The 27,737-nt window shown below is 40.4% G+C and overlaps 1 protein-coding gene across 2 annotated transcripts in view; it reads right to left on the reverse strand.

Annotated features, from left to right (window-relative positions):
* Positions 1 to 5,692: 5,692 nt before the first annotated feature.
* mtmr12 (myotubularin related protein 12) overlaps positions 5,693 to 27,737 on the reverse strand; it is a 77,025-nt gene continuing 54,980 nt past the window's right edge. The window contains exons 12-17 of one of the 2 annotated variants that reach the window (XM_033031812.1): positions 19,575 to 19,645; positions 19,176 to 19,345; positions 15,562 to 15,732; positions 14,885 to 15,043; positions 10,862 to 10,918; positions 5,693 to 7,952 (exon numbers count right to left, since the gene is read on the reverse strand). In XM_033031812.1, the coding sequence (XP_032887703.1) occupies positions 7,371 to 7,952; positions 10,862 to 10,918; positions 14,885 to 15,043; positions 15,562 to 15,732; positions 19,176 to 19,345; positions 19,575 to 19,645 (1,210 nt within the window). In that variant the 3' untranslated portion in view covers positions 5,693 to 7,370. The remainder of the gene's footprint in view (positions 7,953 to 10,861; positions 10,919 to 14,884; positions 15,044 to 15,561; positions 15,733 to 19,175; positions 19,346 to 19,574; positions 19,646 to 27,737) is intronic. The other variant, XM_033031822.1, reaches the window with a different exon arrangement.

Consider the following 27,737-nt stretch of genomic DNA (forward strand, 5'->3'; position numbering starts at 1 on the left):
ATGGGAAGATGTGGCTAGTGGTGAGATCCCATTGGAGGTGGCGAAAATGTTGGGGAATTCGTATTTCATCTGCCACTTATTTGCCCACTGAATAATAGAACACAGATCTTGGAGTTACATTCCCTTAGATTAGAGGTGACAGGGAAGGCAGGTAAGGAGGCATACCTAAAACATACCTTTATTTGGGCAAGGAAAATAATTTAAAAGCAGAGAAGTATTGCTGTACCTACACCACTGGTTAGGACACACCTAGAGTACAATGTCATATTTTGGTCCCTGCAATAAGGGACAACGCCTAAAGTGGCAGAGATTTAGTTTTGTATCACAGGATGGCAACAGGGCCTTCAGCCCACCAAGGCCATCCGTTCACACAAGTGCTACGTTATTGCACTTTCACATCCACATCTTACGTACTCAGGACAATTTACAGGCCACTTAATCTACAAACCTGCATGTGTTTGGAATGTGGTCACAAGGAGAATGTGCAAACTCCACTCGAGACACATAAGTGGTCGCGGTGTGGAATGAGCTTCCAGTGGAAGTGGTGGCGACAGGTTCGTTGGTATCATTTAAAAATAAATTGGATAGGCATATGGATGAGAAGGGAATGGAGGGTTATGGTATGAGTGCAGGCAGGTGGGACTAAGGGAAAAAAGTTGTTCGGCACGGACTTGTAGGGCCGAGATGGCCTGTTTCCGTGCTGTAATTGTTATATGGTTATAATGCTGGAGTAACTCAGCGGGACAGGCAGCATCGCTGGAGAGAAGGAATGGGTGACGTTTCGGGTGGGGACCCTTCTTCATACTGATCCTGTGAGGCAACAGCTTGACCAGGATGTGTTTGAGGATGTTTTTTCTTTTGTCATGGCAGCTGAGGTTTTCAAAATGATTCAGAGGCTTGAGTCAGGTGATTAGTGAGAGCCCATTAGTGGGAGAAGAGAGAACTGGAGTGTACACCCGGAAGGGTATTGGAGGTCAGAATCTTCTTCATATTAAAAATATCTGGGCCAGCATTTTATGTGCTATAACCTATAGGGTTAAAGAATGATATTTAAACTGTATAAATATCCCTGCAACTCTATTTTGGCCAGCTTAACTTGAATGGAATGTACAACACCAAGCCAATTAAAAGTCTGCAAGATTGTGCTGTCATACCCATGTCAGTGTTGATATTAGCTTATCTTTTTTTTTGAATTATTTAAGTGGAGGAAAATCATCAGCTTCAGCTGCATTTCATCTTAGTCAGTCAATAGTTATAATGTACTTTAGGATATGAAGAGGTCTGAAGTGGGGTCTCGACCCGACAGATCACCCATTCCTTCTATCCAGAGGTGCTGCCTATCCCGCTGAGTTACTCCAACATTGTGTCTATTTTCGCAATTTCTTAACTGGATGGGAAGGTGATCATGTACATGCAAGTCATCTTGTCAATACCTGCTTCAACCAAAAACTAGAGGTAATGGATTTAAAAGAAGAGATTTAAGGGTGAATCTAGAGTAAGAACTTGTCCACCAAGATCGTAGTTGGAATCTGGAAGCCACTGCCCAAGTGTTTTGTGGAGGCATGTGGTTGTACGCCATAGAATAACTAAACAAGCACTGGAATTGTCCACAGTAGGCGGGAGCAGGTGTTGATAAATGGGACAATACCTGGTCAGTGTGGATGTATACTCTACACAGTATAACTCCAAAAAGGCTGTGTCTATAGTCCCAATATGACATGTCTATTTGCCACACGAGTTCCCTCTATGGCTCCCTTCAGGGATCGTTGGCTGATAACTTAGACTGTTTAGTGATTAAGATTACTTCTACTGCAGCTTACACCATAACACCATTCCATAACGACTCTCCCAACAAGTATAACCAATCCGGCCACACACCATTAGAATGTGCTTAAAGACCAATGCAGCAGTAGGTCAGCATTAGGGGAAAAAATAGCATTCAGTAATTTAATTTTATTCTTCTGCAACATGATCCATAAAATAGGTCTTGTAAGTTTAACGCCAGGGTTGAAAAAACTAAAGGCTCTCAAAGAATAAAACTTATCAATAGGCTAGTTTCAGGGTGAAAAAAATGTAATAATGATGATAACAATTAATAAATGGATATATTGTATAGCATTTAGATTATACAAAAGCAGCATTGACATGTTGAATTTGTCTTTGTTTAATTGGGAAAACATTACAATTTCAACAGGAATGACCTTAAAAACTAAACTAACCAAGGGAGCAAAGTTACAGCAATGTTTCACAAAATTCATTAGCTACTGTAATATCCATTATATACATTTGGTTCTGATATCAGTGCCACAATATAAAAAATACAAGTACAGACCATGTTGCAATGTAATTAAATTATTCGCAAATCTGTTATTGACAAGGCACAATAAAGCAGTTTGACACAATTTACAGTATGACAGTATGGTTAAGGCTGCTCGTGAATTAGTAGTCAAATTCTGATCCGAAATGATCAATGTACAGAAGACAACAAGTTACACATAGACTTGTATAGCAAATGAAACAAAACATGTTTTTATCTAAATTATAAAAACTTTTTAAGTTTGATGACTGGAATTTATGATCATGGATAAGATTTTAGAAGGCAAAAGATTAATTACATTTTCTACAAGCAGATACATTTTAAAGAGCTGGATTGGGGAAGTGGGAATAGTATTCTATTTGCAAAGAAACAGAAACATGCTTGGATCATTGTTTTCCACGTGCACTTGAAGCTTAAAACTCATTGCCCAAGTGTACGAATTACAAACCAGTGAACTGCCAATTCATTTACCCGACAGCTGAATAAACATGATTTCCTATTAACATATTTCCTCCAGTCACTTATTATGTAAACACCCTACAACCTAAAAAGAATTGAAGCGCTTTTTGCACATTATACACAATGTACTAATTTCAGTCTTTGCAGTCAAATTTCACCAACTAGCCATGTTTAATCATAAGATTCAACAGGTTGATGAAATAGTATAATTTTTAAATTAAAGCATTTTTTACTTTAGCACCCCTTGTATTTATTAAGGTCAAATAATACATATGCATTAAATTCAAATGAAAGACCTTGTAATTATAAGCTTAATGTTCTCAGGTAAAAGGAAAGCTCTTAAGGGCCCATGCAAATATTTCCTGAAAGTTGTATAAAAATATTAAGCATTTTTGAGAAACAAACATTGGCAAAAACTGTCAAAATGGGCTTAATAAATAAGGCAATAAAGTGAGAAACTTCAAAATCATTTTTTTTTAAATCACAAAAAAGTAACATGATCACTATATAGGCTTCACAAAAATATTCATGCATACTGAGAAATAATATCCTTGTGTAAGCAAAGTAGGAATCCAAAATCACTTTCACTGGCATCTTTAATTAAATCTAAAGTCAGAATCCAAGTAATGAATCTGTATCTTCCATAACAAAAGTTCATATGCTACCCTTTTGACCAAAGGTGCACAAAAATGCTGGAGAAACTCAGCAGGTGCAGCAGCATCTATGGAGTGAAGGAAATAGGCAACGTTTCGGGCCGAAACCCTTCTTCAGAATCAATAAGGGTGTTGGCCCGAAACGTTGCCTATTTCCTTCGCTCCATAGATGCTGCTGCACCCGCTGAGTTTCTCCAGCATTTTTGTGTACCTTTGATTTTCCAGCATCTGCAGTTCCTTCTTAAACCCTTTTGACCAATTTCCCTCCTGGGATGAATAATGTTCTATCGTATCATATGCAGTGAAAATGTGAAGTAATCATCAATTTGCAAGGCATATTTAAAGTTAATAGTACAATAAAAGCAGAAATTGAGGAATTGTAGAAATAAATCACAACAAATTACTGCAATTAAATGTTCATGAATTTAGAAAAGACAAAGTGCTGAAGTAACTCATTGGGTCAGACAGCATATCTAGAGAACATGGACAGGTAACATTTCAGTTCAGGACCTTTCTGCAGATAGGAAGTTGTGAATTTAAACAAGGAATCTCAGGTTTAAGAACAAAGATCCTTATTGCCTCTTGGAAGCGGATTATAAAGAAATGTAAACAAATAGTTGAAGATCTGGCAAGTTACTCTCTCAACTGGAATATACCTACTGATCTCCCCTAGTCAAAACAAAACGTGGATACATCATTCATTAAAAGACAAAAACATCAATTCAGTAGTCTATATTGATAAGATTTTTGCAACCACTGTACAAGATGGGAGGCAGTTGATGGCATTGATGATTGTCTGTTCATCTTTTATAAATCAAGATATTATGCTTTATAAGAATATCTAAAGTCTAATAGCTTGATTATGTTTGACGGAACTGGAAGATAATTAATTCAAACTAGTTTCTGTATTGAATTGAGAATACATCAATGCAAAATAACTTGCAACTAAAATGTGGTGAAAGAAAAAAAATGGAGGAGAAAAATTATTCATGAAAGCCAGATTATTATCAATGTAGATACAAAATGCTGGAGTAACTCAGCAGGTCAGGCAGCATCTCTGGAGAAAAGGAATAGGTGGCATTTTGGGTCAGAACCCTTCCTCAGACCAAGTCTGATGAGGGTTCTAACCTGAAAAGTTAACCATTCCTTTTGTCCAGAGATGCTGCCTGACCCGCTGAGTTACTCCAGCATTTATGTGTATCAGCTATATAAACTATCATCTGTAGTTCCTTCCTAAACACTTATTACCAATGGAGCCAAGAATGCAGTAGAAGTTATTTTAATCATCTATAAATACAATTAAAGTAAAATTATGGGTTTATTCTCCTCTGGTTGATAAAACATGGAGTGACAAATGAGTGTGCCTGCTTGTATTTCGTGGTAACACCAAGTATATTTAATTGCAGCCTGGCAAGCAGAAATTTTTTTTAAGCATAATCTTTTTATAAAAGGGAAAAAAAAAATCTATAATTTGGCAGAAGCATTTCAAGAATGTATGGCACCAGTAAGCTACAAGGTCATTCAGGACTCCAATTTCGATGTAATTTCCTTGCAGTTGCAATTTCGCAAAGCCACTGAATGCATTATTTATTTGATGCAAAACAATTTAACTCACTAAACTTACACTCCACATTGTGCTCTTTGAACTAGGGACAAACATGTATTTAAAGAATGAAACAAATTTATAATTTATCCAGAATTGAAATATACAATGAATAACATAATCGGCAACAAATACTGGTGCCTCTGCTGCAGACTTATCTGTAGATGGATTGCAAGATATACTAAAAGTACATTGATGTTTTAACAATAAACCAAGAACATTCCATTTTCATGAGTGTTTTGCATCTGTTTATTAAAAAGGATTGTAATAATTTGTCATTATTGATGTGTTAACAAAAAATGTATTTCCATTTCAGGTACTTGTTATCAATAGGAGGTATTCCTAGTATAAATTTAAATAATTGTTGGATGCTAGAAAGCTGAAAAGTCAGTAGGTGTATGAAGTGGGTAGAAATAAACTGAAAGAAAGTTAACATTTCAGCGAGTTTGCTATTAGTTTTGATAAATGTTCTTGATTAGTACGGGTGTCAGGAGATATGTGGAGAAGACTGGAGAATGTAGTTGAAAGGGAAAGATAGATCAGCCATGATTGAATGGTCCAGTAGACTTGATGGGCCAAATGGCTTAATTTGCTCCAATAACTTACGAAAGTTAACACTGCCTTTCTCTCCATGATACCCAGCCTGCGGTGTACTTGACGCATTAAAAAAAAAATCTGTATTGAGGCACTGTGCTCTTTTTGTTGCTACCCAGTTTGGTGCTTCATTTAGAAGAGTACGCTGCATCAATTTAGTATACTTAATCTGCTCAAAATAACAGGTCAAGTTGAACAATGAAGCAGACGTGCTAAGGAAAATAACCAAAGTTTCCGACTTCAGATTACTAAACAGAGCAAATTTAATTAGGCCAGTAGTAACTGGATTGAAGATCAGTCAGTCTGAATTCTTTTGAGTCCAAATTTTACAAAGAGACGGATTAAATTAGTTTATATTTTGTTTTAAAATCCTAATTTTCTTCCGAAGTTACTAAAATTATCATAAACAAACTGGCAACACACCAGCACTTAAGCACTACACTATAAGTACTAGCTTTAGCAGGCACAACATGAATCCCAAACCTGTCATCATTCAGTTCATATATCAAATCTGCCCAGTAGTGTTCACGAGATTTTGCCTCCCCAACACTCACTACTGTAACCAGAGGTGCAGAAGATTAACTAGAACACAGTCAGGTGCTTTAAGTGGTATCAGCTCTCTCAACAGAATACTGGTGATAAAGATTGTTCAGTCATACCTACTAGTGCTAAAGTCAAACCATTACTGTAGAGGCTTGTGGCCAAGTCTCTGGTTCTGTTAGTGATATAGGTATATTAGAAGTTGCAAGAACCCAATGTGCAGCTTGACAATTATATTCTTATGGTTGGACGTTGCAGATTTTGATACATTGTGTCATTTTCTAAAATGAGACGGCGATTAAAAAAAAGTGCCTGCTTGTTGTGCCAGAAGGAATTGCAGATGCTGATTTAAACCAAAGATTTTTTTTGCTTGTTTTTGTTTTAATTAGGAAAAAAGGATAACGTTTCCAGGGCTCAGTAGCGAAAAGAGCTCCAAGGTTACTCACAAGACACACAACGCGTCTGTAAATGTACATGTTCATGTTTAGATTGATCAATAATCCCAACAAATATCATTTCAAATAGCTAGTGAATATTACATACTTTTCTCCCAATTAAATGCTAAAATGCAGTTGAAAAATAATAAATCTTTTTCCGATTCTTGGCATTCAAATTCTTAAATAGAGGGGGAAGAGCAGGTGCACATCTTAATGTATACTTTCATTCTTTGATGAAAGTTTCAGTCAACAAAACGAATATTCCTAAAATACATTTAAACTAGGGGGATGGGGGGGGGGGGGTTTAAAAAATAGTAAATTACCTAGTAAGCTCTTTAGAATGGAGTTGTATCATTACTCTTTACCATACAAGTTTCCTACACATCATCTGCAATTTAGAAAATGGTTTGTCTTCACAGATTGGCAAATCTTTGCACTGGTACTTGGTTCTGGAACTGCTTTATGGTAACTGTTCTACAATGATAATGCAAAAGCCCACAAGTCAACATTATATGTTCTGTAAATTAAGTCACTGACCATTGTTTTGGTTTAATTTAAACTTCACCCTCCCAACAAAAGATAAGCTGAAGACCAACAGCAGCTTGAAACTTGCCAAACAAGAAAACCCAAGCATAGAATACAATGCCACTCAAAATCATGAAATTCACAGTCATGTAAAAAATTAAATTAAACTTTTGCAAACTTACTTTGGTGAAGTCAGTGGGCAAAGCACAAAATCAAAAATGTTAGGCAAAAGAAAATCAGCACTATAACAAACCAAGTTCTTCCTCGTCATCTGGCAAGTTCTCCATTGACCCAAAACTCATTGACAGGTTTGTAGAAACTGGAATGCGGGGCTTTATAGAATGCCTACGTAACGTGCCAAATGGAAAAGTTGTAGAAAGTCGGCTGCCCTGTTGAAATGGTGCAAAGATGTCGGCACTTGGTGAGCTTGGTTGCTTTTTGAGCATCCTCTCAGATACTTTGGTCTGTAAATGTTTTATCTCATCTGCAATTTCACAGGCTTTGTTCAGAGCAATTGTTGAACTGCCTCCCAGTATTTGAACCTCTGGAATCCAGCGCAAATATCGCTGTGCCCAAACTCTCAAAGCTGGACCATTATGTAGAGGAAGCAACAGTCCATGATGATCTATTGGTTTACTGCACCAATTTTCATAGAATAGTCGGCAGTCAATCGAAGAATCCTCAGCGGTGAATGTTAATCTGCTTATCTTTTTGCCTAAAAATGTCTTTATCAAGTTATCAGTCTCTTCCCTCAAAAATCCTTTTTTGGGTGAAGGTCTCGACTGATAAGATGGGCTGGATGGCAGTGACATCTGGCGCTGAGGCTAAGAAAAGAAAACAGCAACAACAACAATCGGTAGCATCAATTGGTGTATAACTAGTATTCTCCAAGATGGTATTGAATGTTTTAAAATCTTGGTAGTGGATGATAACAATATAAAACTGCAAGACCCACATGCATGAGTAACTTAGGCGACAGAGAAGCAGAAAATAACAGCACGTCAGATACAGTGCCCTCCATAATGTTCAGGACAAAGACCCATCATTTATTTATTTGCCTCTGTACTCCACAATTTGAGATTTGTAATAGAAAAAAAAATCACATGTGGTTAAAGTGCACATTATCAGATTTTATTAAAAGCCATTTTTATACATTTTGGTTTCACCGTGTAGGAATTACAGCTGTGTTTGTACATAGTCCCCCCATTTCAGGGCACCATAATGTTTGGGGCACATGGCTTCACAGGTCTTTGTAATTGTTCAGGTGTGTTTAATTGACCCTTAATGCAGGTATAAGAGAGTTCTCAGCACCTCCAGTCTTTCCATAACCTTTGGAAACTTTTATTGCTGTTTATCAACATAAGGACCAAAGTTGTGCATCAATGAAAGTCAAAGAAGCCATTATGAGACTGAGAAACAAGAATAAAACTGTTAGAGACATCAGCCAAACCTTAGGCTTACCAAAATCAACTGTTTGGAACATCATTAAGAAGAAAGAGAGCACTGGTGAGCTTACTAATCGCAAAGAGACTGGCAGGCCAAGGAAGACCCCCACAGCTGATGACAGAAGCATTCTCTCTATAATAAAGAAAAGAAAAACAAACACCTGTCCGACAGATCAGAAACATTCTTGAGGAGTCAGGTGTTGATTTGTCAATGACCACTGTCCACAGAAGACTGGATGAATAGAAATACAGAGGCTACAGTGCAAGAAACAAACCACTGGTTAACATCAAAAATAGGATGGCTAGGTTACAGTTTGCCAATAAGTACTTAAAAGAGCAACCACAGTTCTGGAAAAGGATCTTGTGATGATACAACTGCTGATGGTAGTAGCATAATGAATTCTGAAGTGTATAAACTTATCCTATCTGCTCAAGTTCAAATAAATGTCTCAAAACTCGTTGGCCAGTGGTTCATTCTACAGCAAGACAATGATCCCAAACATACTGCTAAAGCTACAAAGGAGTTTTTCAGATTCAGATTCAGATTCAATCTTTATTGTCATTGTGCAGTGTACAGTACATAGACAATGAAATGCAGTTAGCATCTCACCCAGAAGAGCGAACATATAATAATGAACAAAGCTAAAATTCTTGAGTGGCCAAATCAATCACCCAATCTGAACCCAAATGAGCATGACTTTCATATGCTGAAGAGAAAACTGAAGGGGACTAGCCCCAAAACAAGCATAAGCTAAAGATGGCTGCAATACAGGTCTGGCAGAGCATGTCCAGAGAAGACACCCAGCAACTGGTGATGTCCATGAAACACAGACTTCAAGCGTGCAAAGGCTATGCAACAAAATACTAAACATGACTACTTTCATTTACACAACATTGCTGTGTCCCAAACATTACGGTGCCCTGAAATGGGGGGACTATGTATTAACACTGCTGTAATTTCTACATGGTGAAACCAACATTTATAAAAATGGCCTTTATTAAAAGCTGACAATATGCACTTTAACCACATGTGAGATTTTTTTTCTATTACAAATCTCAAATTGTGGAGTACAGAGGCAAATAAATAAATGATAGGTCTTTGTCCCAAACATTACGGAGGGCACTGTATTTAGAATTGATTGGTATATGAAAATGTGGCATGATTTTATACTGGTGAGACATTCCGTAACAGAATAGGTATTTGCAATCTTTCCATCAAAGCAAAACAGCCAATGATTCAGCATAGCATGCAAAGAGCAAGTTTCAAGAGGGCAATTTTCACTTTCAGATAGATGTGGTAAATCACTATGTCAACATGTTTTTTCTAAAAAATAAACTTTAATAATAGTTCAGATTAATCCTCCTCCAATTAAGCAGTTGGAAAGCAGTTAACAATTACAATTTGCTAGTTATTTGAATTAGAGACAAAATTAAAGGTGCACTAAAAATGTGCAGAAAATATGGACAATGTGTAAAATCAAAATAATGTTCTTCTTTCCTTCCTGCAAAAATCCAACACTATTCATGAGAAAAGCAGTTCAGATTGATTCTCTTTGCCATCCCAACCATGGTCAGCAAATCAGTTCAGATCATGTTAACCTGGAAGCTTGATAGTCCATTAGCTAAATTTTACATTTACTCTTCGAGTAAGGGGAGGATCCATAGGATTTTACATGATGCTGCAAAAATCTTTTTATAAGCATCTGTCATCATTGATTGACCTTGTACAAGGGCAATATCTAAGGTAATACGCTACGTTAAAAGGTGCATGGAGTACAAAACTAAAGTTAATTAAAAAATCAGATGTGGTATTGTTTGTACTGCAATTACTAAGTACAGTAACTGGTTTATTCTGCACCTCACTACAGAAAAGTAATAGAAACTATGGATATTATATAACTTGTTTTCATCTTGGTATAATGTTTGAAATAATGAAGATTTATTTTCTGCTGGAAAGGGTATGCCAAGAAGAAACAGTGTCTCTTTTCCCCCAAATTTGGAAGTTTCAACAAGTAACTAAAACACTTTGACAAAGGGCCCACACGAAGCAACAGACTTAATGGAGTTTTGCAATGCAAATTTCTAGAAGAGTTAAGATTAATTAATATAGTCTAACTGAACTACAGTTCACCCATCCACTGTCATTCCAATTTTAAATATGATAATTGACTGAACAATGGCTTCTTAAAACTTAAGCAAATGTAACTGAAATGCAAGTTTACCCCACATGCACTCTCCCAATTAAGTTAGTAGATGGTTCTCATCAAAAATGGAAGACCTCAAAATACCTCTGGTACATCCAGAAAATTTTCATGGACAATCTCCAAGTGGTTCTGTGCAGAATCCTTTGATGATATGAATAAGGAAATTTACTCAAAGTTGACAAACATAACTTAAATATGAAAATGCCACAACCTTTGTAGGTAATCCATAGCCAGCCATAATTGGCACATTATTGTATGGGAAAGGTGCTTATTGAAATATCACCGCTTCCTAATTTAGAGGAGGAGAAATGAAGTTGGGAATCACACACCAGTAAGCCCAATATCAATAGCACTAAATGCTAGAATTGTATTATAAGAGACATAACAACAACTTGGAAAGCATTAATAGTATTGGACAAAATCAGCATAGGTTTATGAAAGAAAAATCACGTTGAATTCTGTGTAGTTAGTAGGATAAAGGAGATGATCTGAATTTGATTAATTAGAAGGCTTATAAGGTCACACAGATTAGTGTGAAAATTTACAGTATACATTATTGACGATAATGATCTAGTATAGAATTAAAATTGGTCGTTAGATGGGCGGCAAGGAGGTGTAGCAGTAGAGTTGCTGCCTTACAGCGTCAGAGATCCAGGTTCGATCCCGACTACAGGTGCTTGTCTGTACGGATTTTGTATTCTCCCAGTAACCTGCGTGGGTTTTCTCCGAGATCTTCGTTTTCTCCCACACTCCAAAGACGCACAGATTTATAGGTTAATTGGCTTGGTATAAATATTAATTGTCCTTAGTGTGTGTAGGATAAATGTTAATGCGCGGGGATCGCTGGGCTGAAGGGCCTGTTTCCGCGCTGTATCTCTAAACTAAACTAACCTAAGATAGGAAACAGTAAGAATATGCCCTGATTCTTTAGGGAATGCAGGTTCCCTTCTTCTATTATAGATGAGGCTCTCATCAGGATCTCCTCTATATCCCTCAGCACTGCTCTCACTCCCCATCCCCCTACTCATAACAAGGACAGAGTCCCCTTTGTCCTCACCTTCCACCATCCCAGCAGTCGCTTACAACATATAATCCTCCGACATTTTCGCCACCACCAATGGAATCCCACCACTGGCCACATCTTCCCATCTCCTCAGCTTTCTGCAGGGACTATTAACCTGCACCTAAATGTGAGGTTATCCACTTTGGTGGCAAAAACAGGAAAGTAGATTATTATCTGAATGGTGGCCGATTAGGAAAGGGGGAGATGCAACGAGACCTGAGTGTCATGGTACACCAGTCATTAAAAGTAGGCATGCAGGTGCAGCAGGCAGTGAAGAAGGCGAATGGTATGTTAGCATTCATAGCAAAAGGATTTGAGTATAGGAGCAGGAAGGTTCTGCTGCAGTTGTACAGGGTCTTGGTGAGACCACACCTGGAGTATTGCGTACAGTTTTGGTCTCCTAATCTGAGGAAAGACATTCTTGCCATAGAGGGAGTACACAGAAGGTTCACCAGACTGATTCCTGGGATGTCAGGACTTTCATATGAAGAAAGACTGGATAGACTCGGTATGTACTCGCTAGAATTTAGAAGATTGAGGGGGGATCTTATAGAAACGTACAAAATTCTTAAGGGGTTGGACAGGCTAGATGCAGGAAGATTGTTCCCGATGTTGGGGAAGTCCAGAACAAGGGGTCACAGTTTAAGGATAAAGGGGAAATCTTTTAGGACCGAGATGAGGAAAACTTTTTTCACACAGAGTGGTGAATCTGTGGAATTCTCTCCCGCAGAAGGTAGTTGAGGCCAGTTCATTGGCTATATTTAAGAGGGAGTTAGATGTGGCCCTTGTGGCTAGGGGGATCAGGGGGTATGGAGAGAAGACAGGTACAGGATACTGAGTTGGATGATCAGCCATGATCATATTGAATAGCGGTGCAGGCTCGAAGGGCCGAATGGCCTACTTCTGCACCTATTTTCTATGTTTCTATGTTTCCTCCAACCTCATCTATTGCATCCACTGTTCTAGGCGTCATCTTCTCTACATCGGTGAGACCAAGCGCAGGCTTGGCAATCGCTTCGCCCAACACCTCCGCTCAGTTCGCAATAACCAACCTGATCTCCCGGTGGCTCAGCGCTTCAACTCCCCCTCCGATTCCGAATCTGACCTTTCTGTCCTGGGCCTCCTCCATTGCCAGAGGGAGGTCCAGCGCAAATTGGAGGAACGGCACCTCATATTCGCTTGGGTAGTTTACACTCCAGCGGTATGACCAGTGTCTTCTCCAATTTCAGGTAATCCTTGCTTTCTCTCTCCTTCCCCTCCCCAGCACTCATCCAAGCCTACTGTCACCGCCTCTTCCTTTCCTTTTCCCCGTCCCCACCCCTCTCCCCCGACATCAGTCTGAAGAAGGGTCTCGACCTGAAACGTCACCTTCTCTCCATAGATGCTGCCTCACCCGCTGAGTTTCTCCAGCATTTTTGTCTACCTTCGATTTTTCCAGCATCTTCAGTTCTTCTTAAACCAAAGTAAGAAAAAAATGATCTTTTTCTGGGTGGCAGGGATCAGTGTTCGGGCCCAAGCTATTCACACTGTTTCCCAATGATTTGAATGGGGAAACTAAATGCAACATCTCTAAATGTCCAGCTGACACAAAGATAAGAGGGTGACGAGGGTATATGGGGAATGTAAACAGGATACAATGAGACTTCAATGTGATTTAAACAAGTTTGGCAATTGGGTAAATATATGGCAGATGAATAGAGTGATAAATGCCAGATTATCCATTTTGGTTCTAAAAATCAGTCATGGGCATACCCTGAACCTTCACAAAAAGTGTTGCTAATGCCTTTAACGCAGAGACAGTGATTTGATGTGAATGTCGATTTTAAACATTACTTCGCTGTAAAGATGAATAAAAATATGACACCATGTTGAATGAGGTGCAACTGAGTTTTTGATGGAATACCAAGACCGCTGAACAGACTGCTCCAGCTCAGAAGATCCAATGAAAATATATGTGGAATGTTATTACCTCAGATTAACATTTGAAAAAACCTGTTTTAAGGATAAGTATACAAATACACTTAATGGCTAGCACAGTGCCACATGGAGCTGTTGCCTTGCAATGCGAGAGACCAGGTTTCAACCCTGACCTCGGTCTGTGTGGAGTTTACATGCTCCCCTAGTGACTGTATGGGTTCCCACCAGGTACTCAACCCCCTCCCATGTCCCAAAGGTATGTATGTCAAGCAGTTAATTAGCAACTATATCCCCAGTGTGTACAGTACATTCAGAAAGTATTCAGCTTGACTTTTTCCACATTTTGTTACGTTGGATTAAAAAAATTTTTTATCATCGATCTACACACAATACCCCATAATAAAAAAGCAAAAACAGGTGTTTAGAAATTTTTGCAAAGTAATTAAAAATAAATGACTGAAATATCACATTTATGTAAGTATTTTGTTGAGGCACCTTTGGGAGCGATCACAGCCTCAAGTCGTGGGGTACTACAAGGCTCGGTGCTGGGACCGCAGCTATTTACAATATACATCACGGCTTGGTTTTTGCTCTGACATGCACTGTCAACAGTGGGACATTATATAGACAGGGGTGTGCCTTTCGAAATCATGTCCAATCAATTTAATTTACCACTGGTGAACTCCAATCAAGTAGTAGAAACATCTCAAGGATAATCAATGCAAACAGGATGCACCTAAGCTCAATTTTGAGTGTCATAGCAAAGGGTCTGAATACTTATGTAAATGTGATCTTTCAATTATTTATTTTTAATTATTTTGCAGAAAATTTTAAACACCTGTTGTTGCTTCTTCATTCTGGGGTATTGTGTGTAGATTGATAATTAAAAAAAAAGAATTTATTCCATTTTATAATAAGGCTGTAACGTAACAAAATGTGGAAAAAGTGAAGGGGTCTGAATACTTTCTGAATGCGCTGTAAGTGAGTTCTGGGAGAAGTACTTGGGAATGTGATGAGAATACAGGATTAGTGTAAATGGGAGGTTGACAGTAGGTGCTTACTCAATGGATTTAAGAGCCTGTATCTCAAATGATTCCATGATCCCAAACTAAATTTAAAGTAATTACCTTAACACGTTGTGTTCTTCTAACATTTCCAGGTTTTGGCTTTCCAATATAAAGTGGATTATAAAAGAGTGCTTGAACAGAATTCTCAAATTGCACAGACCATTCCCACACAGTGGGTAGCTTCAAAGACCTACTAAGGATATTCCGATCTTCACAAATCTGTAAAAAAAAAAGTCATGTTATTTTGCATGAAGTCCTGCTTCTCAGTTAAGGCATCCACAATATGTTATTCATTATTGCTCTGAAGCCAAAAGTAAAAAAATATTGCAATTGAGAATTGAGTGATTTTTCTTTTTGATACAAATGTATAATCAGTCTAACACCATATAACAAAATAAATGTTAAAAGTTGAGCTCATTTTTAATTTCATTGAATATTTTCATCTAGTTTAGAACTGTATAAAGGTAACAAGATGAAACGATGATCGTCTGATTCTAGTTGCCAGAGAATTATCTGCAATGGAAGGTTTCCCCTCACCCTGCCTCAATACCTCGAGCATTTGCCCAAAGACTATTCCTTGATCAACACACGTTGCCCCTCGGTAACATTACAAGTGACAAAATCATAGCAAGTATCAGAGACATTACAAATCATTACAAAACAGTGACCAGGTAGCTGAAGCAAATCAATAGTAAAGGATCTAACAAAAATAAATTGTCCCAATTTGGAATACCTACCATTTGGGTATTATCCTTTTGGTGTGGTGAATTGAACAGGAAGGTGCTAAAGATGGGAATATACATGCTGTCTGACAATATTGTCAGGTAAGTTTCAGTAAATTCAAACGCTGGTGGGTATTGCTGAAGCAATTGCCATATACATTCCAAGAGGAGAAGAAATACCGGTGCCTTCAAGTATAAGAAAATTGCAAAGATATTAATCTTAAATATGCACAGATATGCAATTTCATAAATGTAATTAATTTGCTTACAAAAGGCAACAAAAACAAAACCATGTTGCATGCAAATGTGGTCCACAGATAACTAGAGTAAATACACTACAATTAGACTACATTTAACCTGCAATGTTTTAAAATTGTAATTAATTTAATAATGTTGAGCTATAAAATACCCCATTTTGAGCCATCTGAAAGGGAAACATTTTGCCTTGTTCTAATAATTTATAATAATTCTAATAATAAAATATGTTCAAGCTCCTGTGAGCTTGCACCAAATCTTGGAAGCATCCTTGAACCCAACAGTCCTCAGATCTCTATCCTGTCAATTCCAGCGTTTTTGTATTTCTGAATGGGCCAAGATTAAATGCCTTAGTTATATTCACTGACAAGGTTAGACAAAGTTCTGCAAGGGGGAAGGAGGAGCTCAGGTAGAGACCCGATCTGGGTGTTGGCGGACTGAGCTGGCAGACGATTGTCGTCATTTTCATGGATACAGGTTAAAACTGCATTGGACCTGACCCAGAGCCAACGTAGTTCTCACCAGTTGCAGTGGCGATAAAACCACACCGACCGGTGCTGTTCAGAGTCAATCGATAACCAAGAGTGAGCAGTGAGTCAAACCAAGACTACACCGTTTCCCTTTTCCATTTGGGACTCCTGCTATGCATCGGATCCACTGACAGCAGAGTCAAACTCCAGCACCAGATGTCAGCAACATTCACTGCTGCTTTTCACTCGAGTCCAATGCTGAATGTGGCAGCTGTGGGAGAGGGCTCATTCCCACGACCTTATTGTGGCAGGAGGGGGAGGGGAGGTTTTGAAAATCACTATCAAAAGCAAAGTTTAAAAACATTATTAACTCTATTCGCCTTGCATTTCTTGAACATAAAAACCACAATTGTGAAAAAAAATGTGGATCTACGCGACACAGAAGGATGATGTACATTCATCATGCATATGCTCCCTTCCACTGCAGTCTCTTGTCTCTCCAGCTTACTGCCCCTTCCTTACCTTTTAGTGAGATAATGGTGACTAAAGCAGAGCTATTTCTTCCCCTCAACTATATCTGGAATGAACTGGTTTTCAACTTCCAGTTTACAAATACTAGAAAAGGACAGAAAGTGGAAACAAAGAACAGTATGATGGTCCATACCAAATATATACACAAAGTGCTAGAATAACTCAGCATATCAAGCAGCATCCCTGGAGAAAAAGAAGATATTTCAGATCAGGACCCTTCTTCAGAAAATGCAGTCTGAAGAGACTCGACTTGAAACGAGATTCTAAAAAGGGGACCTGACCCGGAACATCACCTATCCAAGTTCTCCAGGGATGCTGCCTGATCTGTCGAGTTGCTTCTGCACTTTGTGTCTATTTTTATAAACCAGTATCTACAGTTCCTTGTATCCAGTTTCCTAATACTGCTGCTTTGTCCCCCTTGTCCTAGTCTATTCACTTTTATTCCTGTGATGGACTGCTAACCTTGTTTGCTGCAACTGTCAAACCTACCTTGACTATATTTACCCTTAATGCTTTCTGCTAGAAATTCTCCACAGGGTGGCCTCCTGTAACGCATAGACACAAGATATTCCAAAACTGCTGTCATTGTATTCATCTTCAGCCAGGAACTGAACTTCCTAAAATAAAACAGATGCTGGGAATTCTTAGATCAGGCACCACCAGTGGTGAGAGAAACAAAGTTACTATTTCAGGTCAATGATCTTCCATCAGTCTGAAGAAAGGTTCCGACCAGAAACGTCTCCCATCCATGTTCGCCAGAGGTGTTGCCTGACCCGCGGAGCTAGTCCAGCACCTAATATCTTATTTTGTAAACCAGCATCTGTGGTTCCTTGTTTCTATCTTCTATAATGGTCACCTTATTCATATCCAGGTATAGGGTGATTTCACGAAAGGTCACTGGAGCGTAAATCCCCACTCACGTGACCGAAAATTTTAACTGGGGGACAAGCGTCACTTCCGGTACATGTTAGTGGATGGGAAAACACGCACTTTCACACCCGTTAAAAACATCGAAAACGGCCAGGTTTTGAGCTGCAATTAAGTGAGCCAGTCGGGGTGACCGTGAGGAACAGCTACCTAAATTTACAGTCCAAAAAAAAGATAGAAACTAAGGTAAATACAAGAGCGAGCTGAAGGTGTAAACAAGGCGGAAGTGCTAGCGGACTTTTTTCTTGGAGATTTAAAGATCCAAAATATCGGGAATTATCGCGTTTGCTCGCTGCGTTTCATCAAAAGTGGCATTATTTACTTTTTATCTTTATTAATTTGTTATATGAAAAGTATTAAAAGTTAGAAACCCGTCAGTAAAATTGCAAAATCGCCCATGGTTCTCGGGTGAGTTTTAACATGCAAAATGAAAACGCTTCTGAAGCTCCATTTACCATTTAAATAATCGTAAACTCTCAATGCGTTTTGAAATAAATTTTACTGAGATGCAAGTTTACGATTATTTAAATGGTAAATGGAGCTTCAGAAGCGTTTTCATTTTGCATGTTAAAACTCACCCAAGAACCATGGACGATTTTGCAATTTTACTGACGGGTTTCTAACTTTTAATACTTTTCATCTAACAAATTAATAAAGATAAAAAGTCAATAATGCCACTTTTGATGAAACGCAGCGAGCAAACGCGATAATTCCCGATATTTTGGATCTTTAAATCTCCAAGAAAAAAGTCCGCTAGCACTTCCGCCTTGTTTACACCTTCAGCTCGCCCTTGTATTTACCTTAGTTTCTATCTTTTTTTTGGACTGTAAATTTAGGTAGCTGTTCCTCACGGTCACCCCGACCGGCTCCGTAAATTGCAGCTCAAAACCTGGCCGTTTTCGATGTTTTTAACTGGTGTGAAAGTGCGTGTTTTCCCATCCACTAACATGTACCGGAAGTGACGCATGTCCCCCAGTTAAAATTTTCGGTCACGTGAGTGGGGATTTACGCTCCAGTGACCTTTCGTGAAATCACCCTATAAACAAAATCAAGGGGGTTGAAGAATGAATATGATAGAAGGAATATACAATGACAGTAAGGGTGGAAGGTACATTGATTGCTAGTAACTTACAAGAGCAGGAAACAGCACAAACATAGGCATCAGTATGGCCATTTGCTGAAAGGGCATTGACTTAAAACAGTTACACTATTCCTATTTCCACAATGGTCTATGTAAAATTAGGCAATCCCATGACTCAGTTCTGTGAACAGACATGGATTTCAACCTTTTTATCCACAACTTGTCCAACAGCTGCAGAAATATAATGAATATTATTTAAATGAATAAATTATGAAGCAACATTACAGTTCAGCATTTGACATAGCCATGCTATTTGAACTTGGCAATGGAGAACCAGAGCCAGATGACAAACGTTTCACCCTTACCTCTTTATCATTGCCTCGCAGATGATTACATCGGTCTAGAAAGCAATGGCACCCCATCACCCACTCCTTCTGAATTAAACTCTGGAAGCCAGATATGGTTCTAAAATGTGGATCTATAATCACCTGGACCAGACTAGCTATTACACAGCACAGATCAGAGCAATTTTCTTCTGAAAGTTGAAAACAAAATAGGAACATGCTTAAAATAGACTCCCTAACGTGGAAGATCAACATTATTCAGTCAGTTGAAACGACTTTTTTTTTTTTTTTTAAAGTGTTGATTAAAGAAAGTGAAAAACTGAATCAACATGGGAGGTTTTTGCATCTTTTGAGTGATTACATTTATTTTATTAAATATTGTAAAAATTCACTATGCAAAGAAAGAATTCCAATTCTTACCCATAAGCACCACAGATGTATTTTTATGCTCCAGGCATTCAACAATATCCAATGCCTTCTTCAGACATTGCCTGCAATGGAAAACAGTCAACATTTCAATCTGGTACACAGGTTTTGTTTAAGAAAAGTGATTTGAAGCAATCTTGAAAATATTATCTTCCACTGTTCTTCTTTAACCTGCCAAAAAGTCAGCAGCTTGTCTAGAATTCAGACAATGATCTCATTTCTGCACAAGTTCCAACAATTACTGCAATTCTACATGCAGTTCACATATTTGTAGAGTGTATAAATACTTGCCTGCTTACATAAATAATAATACCAAAGGCACATCTGGAGGAAGTAAAATCTTGAAATAACATATAACATATAACAATTACAGCACGGAAACAGGCCATCTCGGCCCTACAAGTCCGTGCCGAACAATTATTTTCCCTTAGTCCCACCTGCCTGCACTCATACCATAACCCTCCATTCCTTTCTCATCCATATGCCTATCCAATTTATTTTTAAATGATACCAACGAATCTGCCTTCACCACTTCCACTGGAAGCTCATTCCACACCGCTACCACTCTCTGAGTAAAGAAGTTCCCCCTCATGTTACCCCTAAACTTCTGTCCCTTAATTCTGAAGTCACGTCCTCTTGTTTGAATCTTCCCTATTCTCAAAGGGAAAAGCTTGATCCACATCAACTTGTCTATCCCTCTCATCATTTTAAAGACCTCTATCGTCCCCCTTAACCTTCTGCGCTCCAGAGAATAAAGACCTAACTTATTCAACCTTTCTCTGTAACTTAATTGTTGAAACCCAGGCAACATTCTAGTAAATCTCCTCTGTACTCTCTCTATTTTGTTGACATCCTTCCTATAATTGGGCGACCAAAATTGTACACCATACTCCAGATTTGGTCTCACCAATGCCTTGTACAATTTTAACATTACATCCCAGCTTCTATACTCAATGCTCTGATTTATAAAGGCTAGCATACCAAAAGCTTTCTTTACCACCCTATCTATATGAGATTCCACCTTCAAGGAACTATGCACGGTTATTCCCAGATCCCTCTGTTCAACTGCATTCTTCAATTCCCTACCATTTACCATGTACGTCCTATTTTGATTTGTCCTGCCAAGGTGTAGCACCTCACATTTATCAGCATTAAACTCCATCTGCCATCTTTCAGCCCATTCTTCCAAATGGCCTAAATCACTCTGTAGACTTTGGAAATCCTCTTCATTATCCACAACACCCCCTATCTTGGTATCATCTGCATACTTACTAATCCAATTTACCACACCTTCATCCAGATCATTCATGTACATGACAAACAACAAAGGACCCAACACAGATCCCTGAGGCACCCCACTAGTCACCTGCCTCCAACCCGACAAACAGCCATCCACCATTACCCTCTGGCGTCTCCCATTCAGCCACTGTTGAATCCATCTTGCTACTCCTGCATTTATACCCAACAGTTGAACCTTCTTAACCAACCTTCCATGAGGAACCTTGTCAAAGAAAATCCAAGAAAAATGCCAGATTCAATTTTGAACAAGGTATTCATCAGATGTTCTTGGAGGCAAAAAAGGTCTAATTTTCTAGACATCAGATGTTGCATGTCAATTAGTTTACATTACCAGGTTGATAGAAAGAGTGGATTGTTACTCTTACAGTCATGATTTAATTAATCCATGATCTAAAAAAGGGAAAACTAGTTTCAATCTGCTTCTGCAGACATGTTCATTTGATTTTTTCATTTAAAAATAAATTGGATAGTTATATGGATGGGAAAGGAATGGAGGGTTATGGTCTGAGTGCAGGTAGATGGGACTAGGGGAGAATAAGTGTTCGGCACGGACTAGAAGGGCCGAGATGGCCTGTTTCCGTGCTGTAATTGTTATATGGTTATATGGTCATATGATCCAGCACTTGCCCTTATCTGCATCTGAAGCCAGTGGATTAAAGTTAAAGGCACAATTAGTGTTCTTTACCTTTAATTAATACAACAACAAAAAAAAGTTCAATTACTTTTGAGTTGAATCTATTTCTGTGAATTAATGGGCAAAAAAAAAAAGCAAAGATTCATTTCATTTACAAATTAAAATTCTAACTAGGTTTTGTTACGTCTACAGTTGGGAAACGAGTACAAATCAATTCCACTGGTGTAAGCCAGATCAAGTACTGCCACAGATCAGAGCTCAAATGTTGTAGTAATTCAAATTTAGAGATTAGTACTATCTAACATTTTAATAACCCTGTAATGTCACTACACCTGCATACTTGGTGTTATAATGTACGTTGAGCATTAGTTCAGTTCAACAGATTTTGCTCCAAGCTTCAGCCCAAATTTGTACATGGATAATCACAAACCATATTTTGCAACTTTACAAACCATGATCACAAAGAATAAAACCACATGCAGATGAAACACATTTATCAGATTCAGAAATTCAATAGGAAGTCAAAGCAATGTGTTCAAATTGCCATATTGCATCTAGGAGAAATACTGTGGATTTTTCTCTGAAATGTGGCTAAGACTGAAAGATTGCACACTTATGTAGTAATCAGACGAACCTAGAGTTCTGGTTCAAGATTTCATCCTTCACCAGCTTTGGTCATGAGAAATTAAATAATGGAAAATTCCCCAATTTCATTATTCCAAATTATGCTCGTCTTTCTATGGTGCATGCCAGTATGGCATACTGGTACCTTTAAAAAGTTAAATGTCAACCTTTTGTTTTATGTCCATGTGACCCACATGTTTATTAATTGTGTATACCAGCATTTTAGGTTTGTAGTGTAAGGGTTAAACTGACAATTTCAGCTAAAATGTGGAATGGACTTATCAGTTAAGTTAGGAGCCCTACATTCTATAGCCTCTCGAAAACAAGTTTCCAGACGTGTGATCTCCTCGCACCCATGATCATTGCCTGGGAACACAGTCTTCAAGGCCATTCTATGGGAAAGCGTAGCGTTGGCAAACACAACAGTTGGGTGGACAATCCGCGCCCTCGCCGCTAGTAGCGCAGAAACGTTGCAGACAAGGGGGGCTGATTATTGGCTCGGGGAGGGGGCAGTGGCGCGGCCTGCTTTGATAAGAAATGCCATAAAGGATGGTGTTGGGCACCCTTTCAGGGAGAGAACCTTAGCCTTGAACCATTTCGCTAACGGTGCCAGGTGATCTTGAACGCAACATCCTATGGTGCGCTCTGATGAGTTTGCGAGTGCATACGGGTTCAATTATCCTTTATTGTCACGTACCATTTAAGGTACAGTGAAATTTGTATGTGAGTGTATGTAGAAACATCCTGCGGCGTGCTCTGCTGTATACACGTGGTTTGCGAGTGCGTTCGGGGATATTCGAGTTTTCATGAATGTATGTGCGTTATTTAGTGTAATAAACAGGTGAGTGAATTAAAACTGTTATCTGACGCCAGTGATTTATCGAACACAACATTTGGCGTAGTGGGCAGGATTCAGATAATAGACACTTAATAATAAATAATGTGCAAGTCAAAGAAAGCAGTGGAGCCTGAAACTGATCGGATCCCAGGGTGGGTGGATAATACGGACAGGTTTGCGGGTTTGGCCAACTTAATTGCCCAGTCCGGGTCGTCCTGATATTGTCCTTGTATGACAACGACTGGAACTATGAGAATCCTGAGGACTGTGACTTTACTGCCTCCCTCCTTTCTTATCTGGTTAAGACAACGGCGCCTGGCATCAGCAGGGTGATACTCCAGCTCCTGGGACCGGCGGTTAAGGAATCTATAAGGACAGCCCTCATTGCACTCGAGGGATTGGACCATTTGACTGACCTTCAAACTCCTCGAGGCGACAAGCGAGGAGAATTGATGCATCCAATCCCAGACCATGGGGTGAGGCTAAGGGGCATCTATCCAGAAAGGAACTGTTTCTGGCCCTCCTCCGAGCCGGAGTGGATAAGGAAGAGATAGACGACATTCCCACTAGCACCCTCTATGCCCTTTGGAAAATACATTGTGAGTAAAAGGGAATCACAGGCAGAATGAAGAAACCCCTGCCCAGGATGAGAGTCCCCGGGGATGGACCGTGTCGGTTCCCCGAGACTAGGTGTGTGGCCAGGATCCCCGTCCGGTTTGCTCGGCGGCCCTCGCTTGACTGGGCGGCCCTAGGCCTTATGCCCCGTCACCCTCACTGCTGGGGTGGCTGTGTCCCACGACATGGCTGAGAGGATAGTGGAACAGGCGCTCCCGCTTGCTTTACAGTGAGAGAATGTCTCTTTTGAATTGCAGGTGACTGCTATTACTCGTGAGGAGTGGAATCTGTGGCAACAGCGTGACAGACGGCGGGCACGTCTCGGCTTCAGGGCAAAGACATTGCCTGATCACGCCACGCGATATTCGCACTTTGAGTGATAGTTGTTTTCATGTTACTTGGAACTCCTTGCTGCCGAACACCTTACGGCGGGTGGGAAAGTGGTTATGCGCCCTCACTTACTTATTATGACCTGGGTTGAGTACGCCAATATCTCCCATAAAGAGGGATACACACACAAGAGCTCCTCTATTGTAAAATGGAAATGGTACAATTCTGACAGGGCTGAGAGAGGCCGTCTGCATGAGGAGGTCACAGTCCTCTCCTCGGGAGGCCACCCAGTACCCGAGCCTGAACCACATCTTGCCTCCCCCATTGCTTGGGGTGGGGTCCCATTTTCTGACCTCTCACCTGACAAACAAACCACAGGCATGGTTTACCGATGGCTCTAGTCGTTGGGTTGCAGGATAAGGCCGTCTGGCAGGCGGCAGCCCTCCCTTTGTCTGATAACAATACTCCAGTCCGACTGTACAACAACTGCTGGGCAGTTGCCAACGGCATGGCTGTATGGATGACACAGTGGCAGTCCCAGGGGTGGGAGATACATGGTCTGCACCAACTATGGCACCCTATGGGAGATTCAGTCTGAAAACGGGTCCCACTTTACTGGTAACAAAGTACAACAAAGTGCAGCTGATAATGGGGTGCAGTGGACCCTCCACATCTCGTGTTACCCGCAAGCAGCAGGGCTGGTGGAGATAGGAATGTTCTACTGCAAGAACAGATAACTCCCTTCCACACGCTCAAGGGGTGGACCCTTGTGTTACAGCAAGCAGTAAACAATTTGAACCAACAATCTGTGGCAGGGTGGGGGGGACACACATTAATGAGCCAACATCTGGCTGTTGCAGTAGAGCCAGATGACACCACACCGACGAAAGAACATCAGGAAGACGCCCGGACGATGTGGGTTTCAGTCCCCGATGGGGGACCCCCTCGCAAGAGGGAACTTATTGCTGCAGTGCAGGGCAATACGCGGTGCTTATGGTGACCGGGGAGGATAAACCTATGTCTATCTTAACCAGGCGAGAGTGAGCCTGCTCCACCCTCTCTCGACAGAACAACCGCGAGATGCATCATGTATACAGGGCTGATACTGCTGGCAGTGCTTGCTGCTGCAGTCTGCACGGAATCAAACACCTACCTCTCGCTCCTGCACACTTACCTATGTAAACTGAGTTTGTGCACGTCTCACATAACAGACAATAGGACCACTCTAGGGCTAGTAGAGGCAGGGTAGGCTATCCAAGCCCTGAATGCCAAAATGGTGGCAATACGAACTGTCGCTTTGCAGAACCACATGGCCCTGGACTTCCTACTACCTGAGAAATGGGGGACTTGTGCCATCATAGGGAGAGAATGCTGCACTTACATACCGGATGCCAATGAAAACATTACAAACCTGGTGACTGGGCTTGTTTTAGTTGCAGTTGACATAATATTCTGCAATTGTGTGCTTCCCTACTGCTGCTTGAGGAGTGCCAAGAGGGTGGAGGGGTGTTATTGAGCCTGTGGGCCGAATGTAATGGGATTTGGGGTGTACGGGGTTAATGCAAGGTGAAATTGTGTTTAAAACAACGCTTTGCATGCTTGGGCTGATTAAAAGGGGCCAATAAATCACGGCGATGCTTGCAAGGCCATTGAGATAAGCTTTGCTTTTACAGAGACATCCAAATCTAGCTCGGTGTCTGATAGAACACATATTAGACAATAGGTGCAGGAGTCGGCCATTCGACCCTTCGAGCCAGCACCGCCATTCAATGTGATCATGGCTGATCATCCACAATCAGTACCCCGTTCCTGCCTTCTCCCCATATCCCCTGACTCCGCTATTTTTAAGAGCCCCATCTAGCTCTCTCTTGAAAGTATCCAGAGAACCTGCCCACCGCCCTCTGAGGCAGAGAATTCCACAGACTCACCACTCTCTGTGAAAAAAAGTGTTTCCTCGTGTCCATTCTAAATGGTTTACTCCTTATTCTTAAACTGTGGCTCCTGGTTCTGGACTCCCCCAACATCGGGAACATGTTTCCTGTCTCTAGCGTGTCCAAACCCTTAACAATCTTATATGTTTCAATGAGAATCCCTCTCATCCTTCTAAACTCCAGAGTGTACAAGCCCAGCTGCTCCATTCTCTCAGCATATGACAGTCCCGCCATCCCAGGAATTAACCTTGTAAACCTACGCTGCACTCCCTCAATAGCAAGAATGTCCTTCCTCAAATTAGGGACCAAAACTGTACACAATACTCTAGGTGTGGTCTCACTAGGGCTCTGTACAACTGCAGAAGGACCTCTTTGCTCCTATACTCGATTCCTCTTCTTATAAAGGCCAACATGCCATTCGCTTTCTTCACTGCCTGCTGTACCTGCATGCTTACTTTCATAGACTGATGAACAAGGACCCCCAGATCTCGTTGTACTTCCCCTTTTCCCAACTTGACGCCATTTAGATAGTAATCTGCCTTCCTGTTTTTGCTACCAAAGTGGATAACCTCACATTTACCCGCATTAAACTTCATTTGCCATGCATCTGCCCACTTCCCCAACCTGTCCAAGTCACCCTGCATTCTCATAGCATCCTCCTCACAGTTCACACTGGCACCCAGCTTTGTGTCATCTGCAAATTTGCTAATGTTACTTTGAATCCCTTCATCCATATCATTGATGTTTATTGTAAATAGCTGCGGTCCCAGCACCTTGCGGTGCCCCACTGGTCACTGCCTGCCACTCTGAAAGGGACCCGTTAATCCCTACTCTGTGTTTCCTGTCTGCCAACCACTTCTGTATCCATGTCAGCACTCTACCCCCAATACCATGTGCCTTAATTTTTCCCCCTAATCTCCTATGTGGGACATAGCTCACACCATTATGGCATGGATAGTTAGTTTGACACATAATCACATCGCATTTATAGAGATAGAATTATTATATTGTACTCTTCATTATTATTGTTTGTATACTCAGTAACATGTGGTGAGATGGGCGCTAATGTAGACTGATGACTTCAAGGGGTGGAGTGTAGTGTAGGTTAAACTGACAATTTCAGCTAAAATGTGAAATAGAGTTTCAACTAAGTTAGCAGCCCTACATTCCAAAGGCTCTCGAAAACAAGTTTCCAGACACGTTATGTCCTCGTACCTGTGATCATTGCCTGTGAACGCAGTCTTCAAGGCCATTCTATGGTAAGGCGTAATGTTGGCAAACACAACAGGAATAGTTGGGTAGACAACCTGCGCACCATGCCGCTAGTAGCCCAGAAACGTTGCAGACAAGGGGGGGGGGGGGGGTTAAGATTGTCTCGGGGAGGGGGCAGTGACGCCGTCTGCTCTGATAAGTAATGCCATAAAGATTGGTGTTGGGCGCCCTTTCGGGGTGAGAACCTCAGCCTTGGACCGTGTTGTGAACGGTGCCAGGTGATCTTGAATGAAACATCCTGTGGCGGGCTCTGATGGGTTTGCGAATGCGTACGGGTTTACGTGAGTGTATGTAGAAACATCCTGCAGGGTGCTCTGCTGTGTACTCGGAGTTTGTGAGTGCGTTCGGGGATATTCGAGGATACGCGAGTGTATGTGCCTTATTTAGTAGTGTAATCAATTACTGAATGAATCAAAATTGTTAACGGAATCCAGTGATTTATCGAACACAACAAGGTCTACAAAAAAAAAAAACACCGATTCCACATATTAAGCGCACATTATAATCCTAGTCATAGTCATAGAGTGATTCAGCGTGGAAACAGGCCCTTCGGCCAAACTTGTCCACACCGGCCAACATGTTCCAGCTAGTCCTACCTGCCCACGTTTGGTACA

Source organism: Amblyraja radiata, chromosome 1 (genome assembly GCF_010909765.2).
Source record: "Amblyraja radiata isolate CabotCenter1 chromosome 1, sAmbRad1.1.pri, whole genome shotgun sequence".
NCBI classification, from domain to species: Eukaryota; Metazoa; Chordata; class Chondrichthyes; order Rajiformes; family Rajidae; genus Amblyraja; species Amblyraja radiata.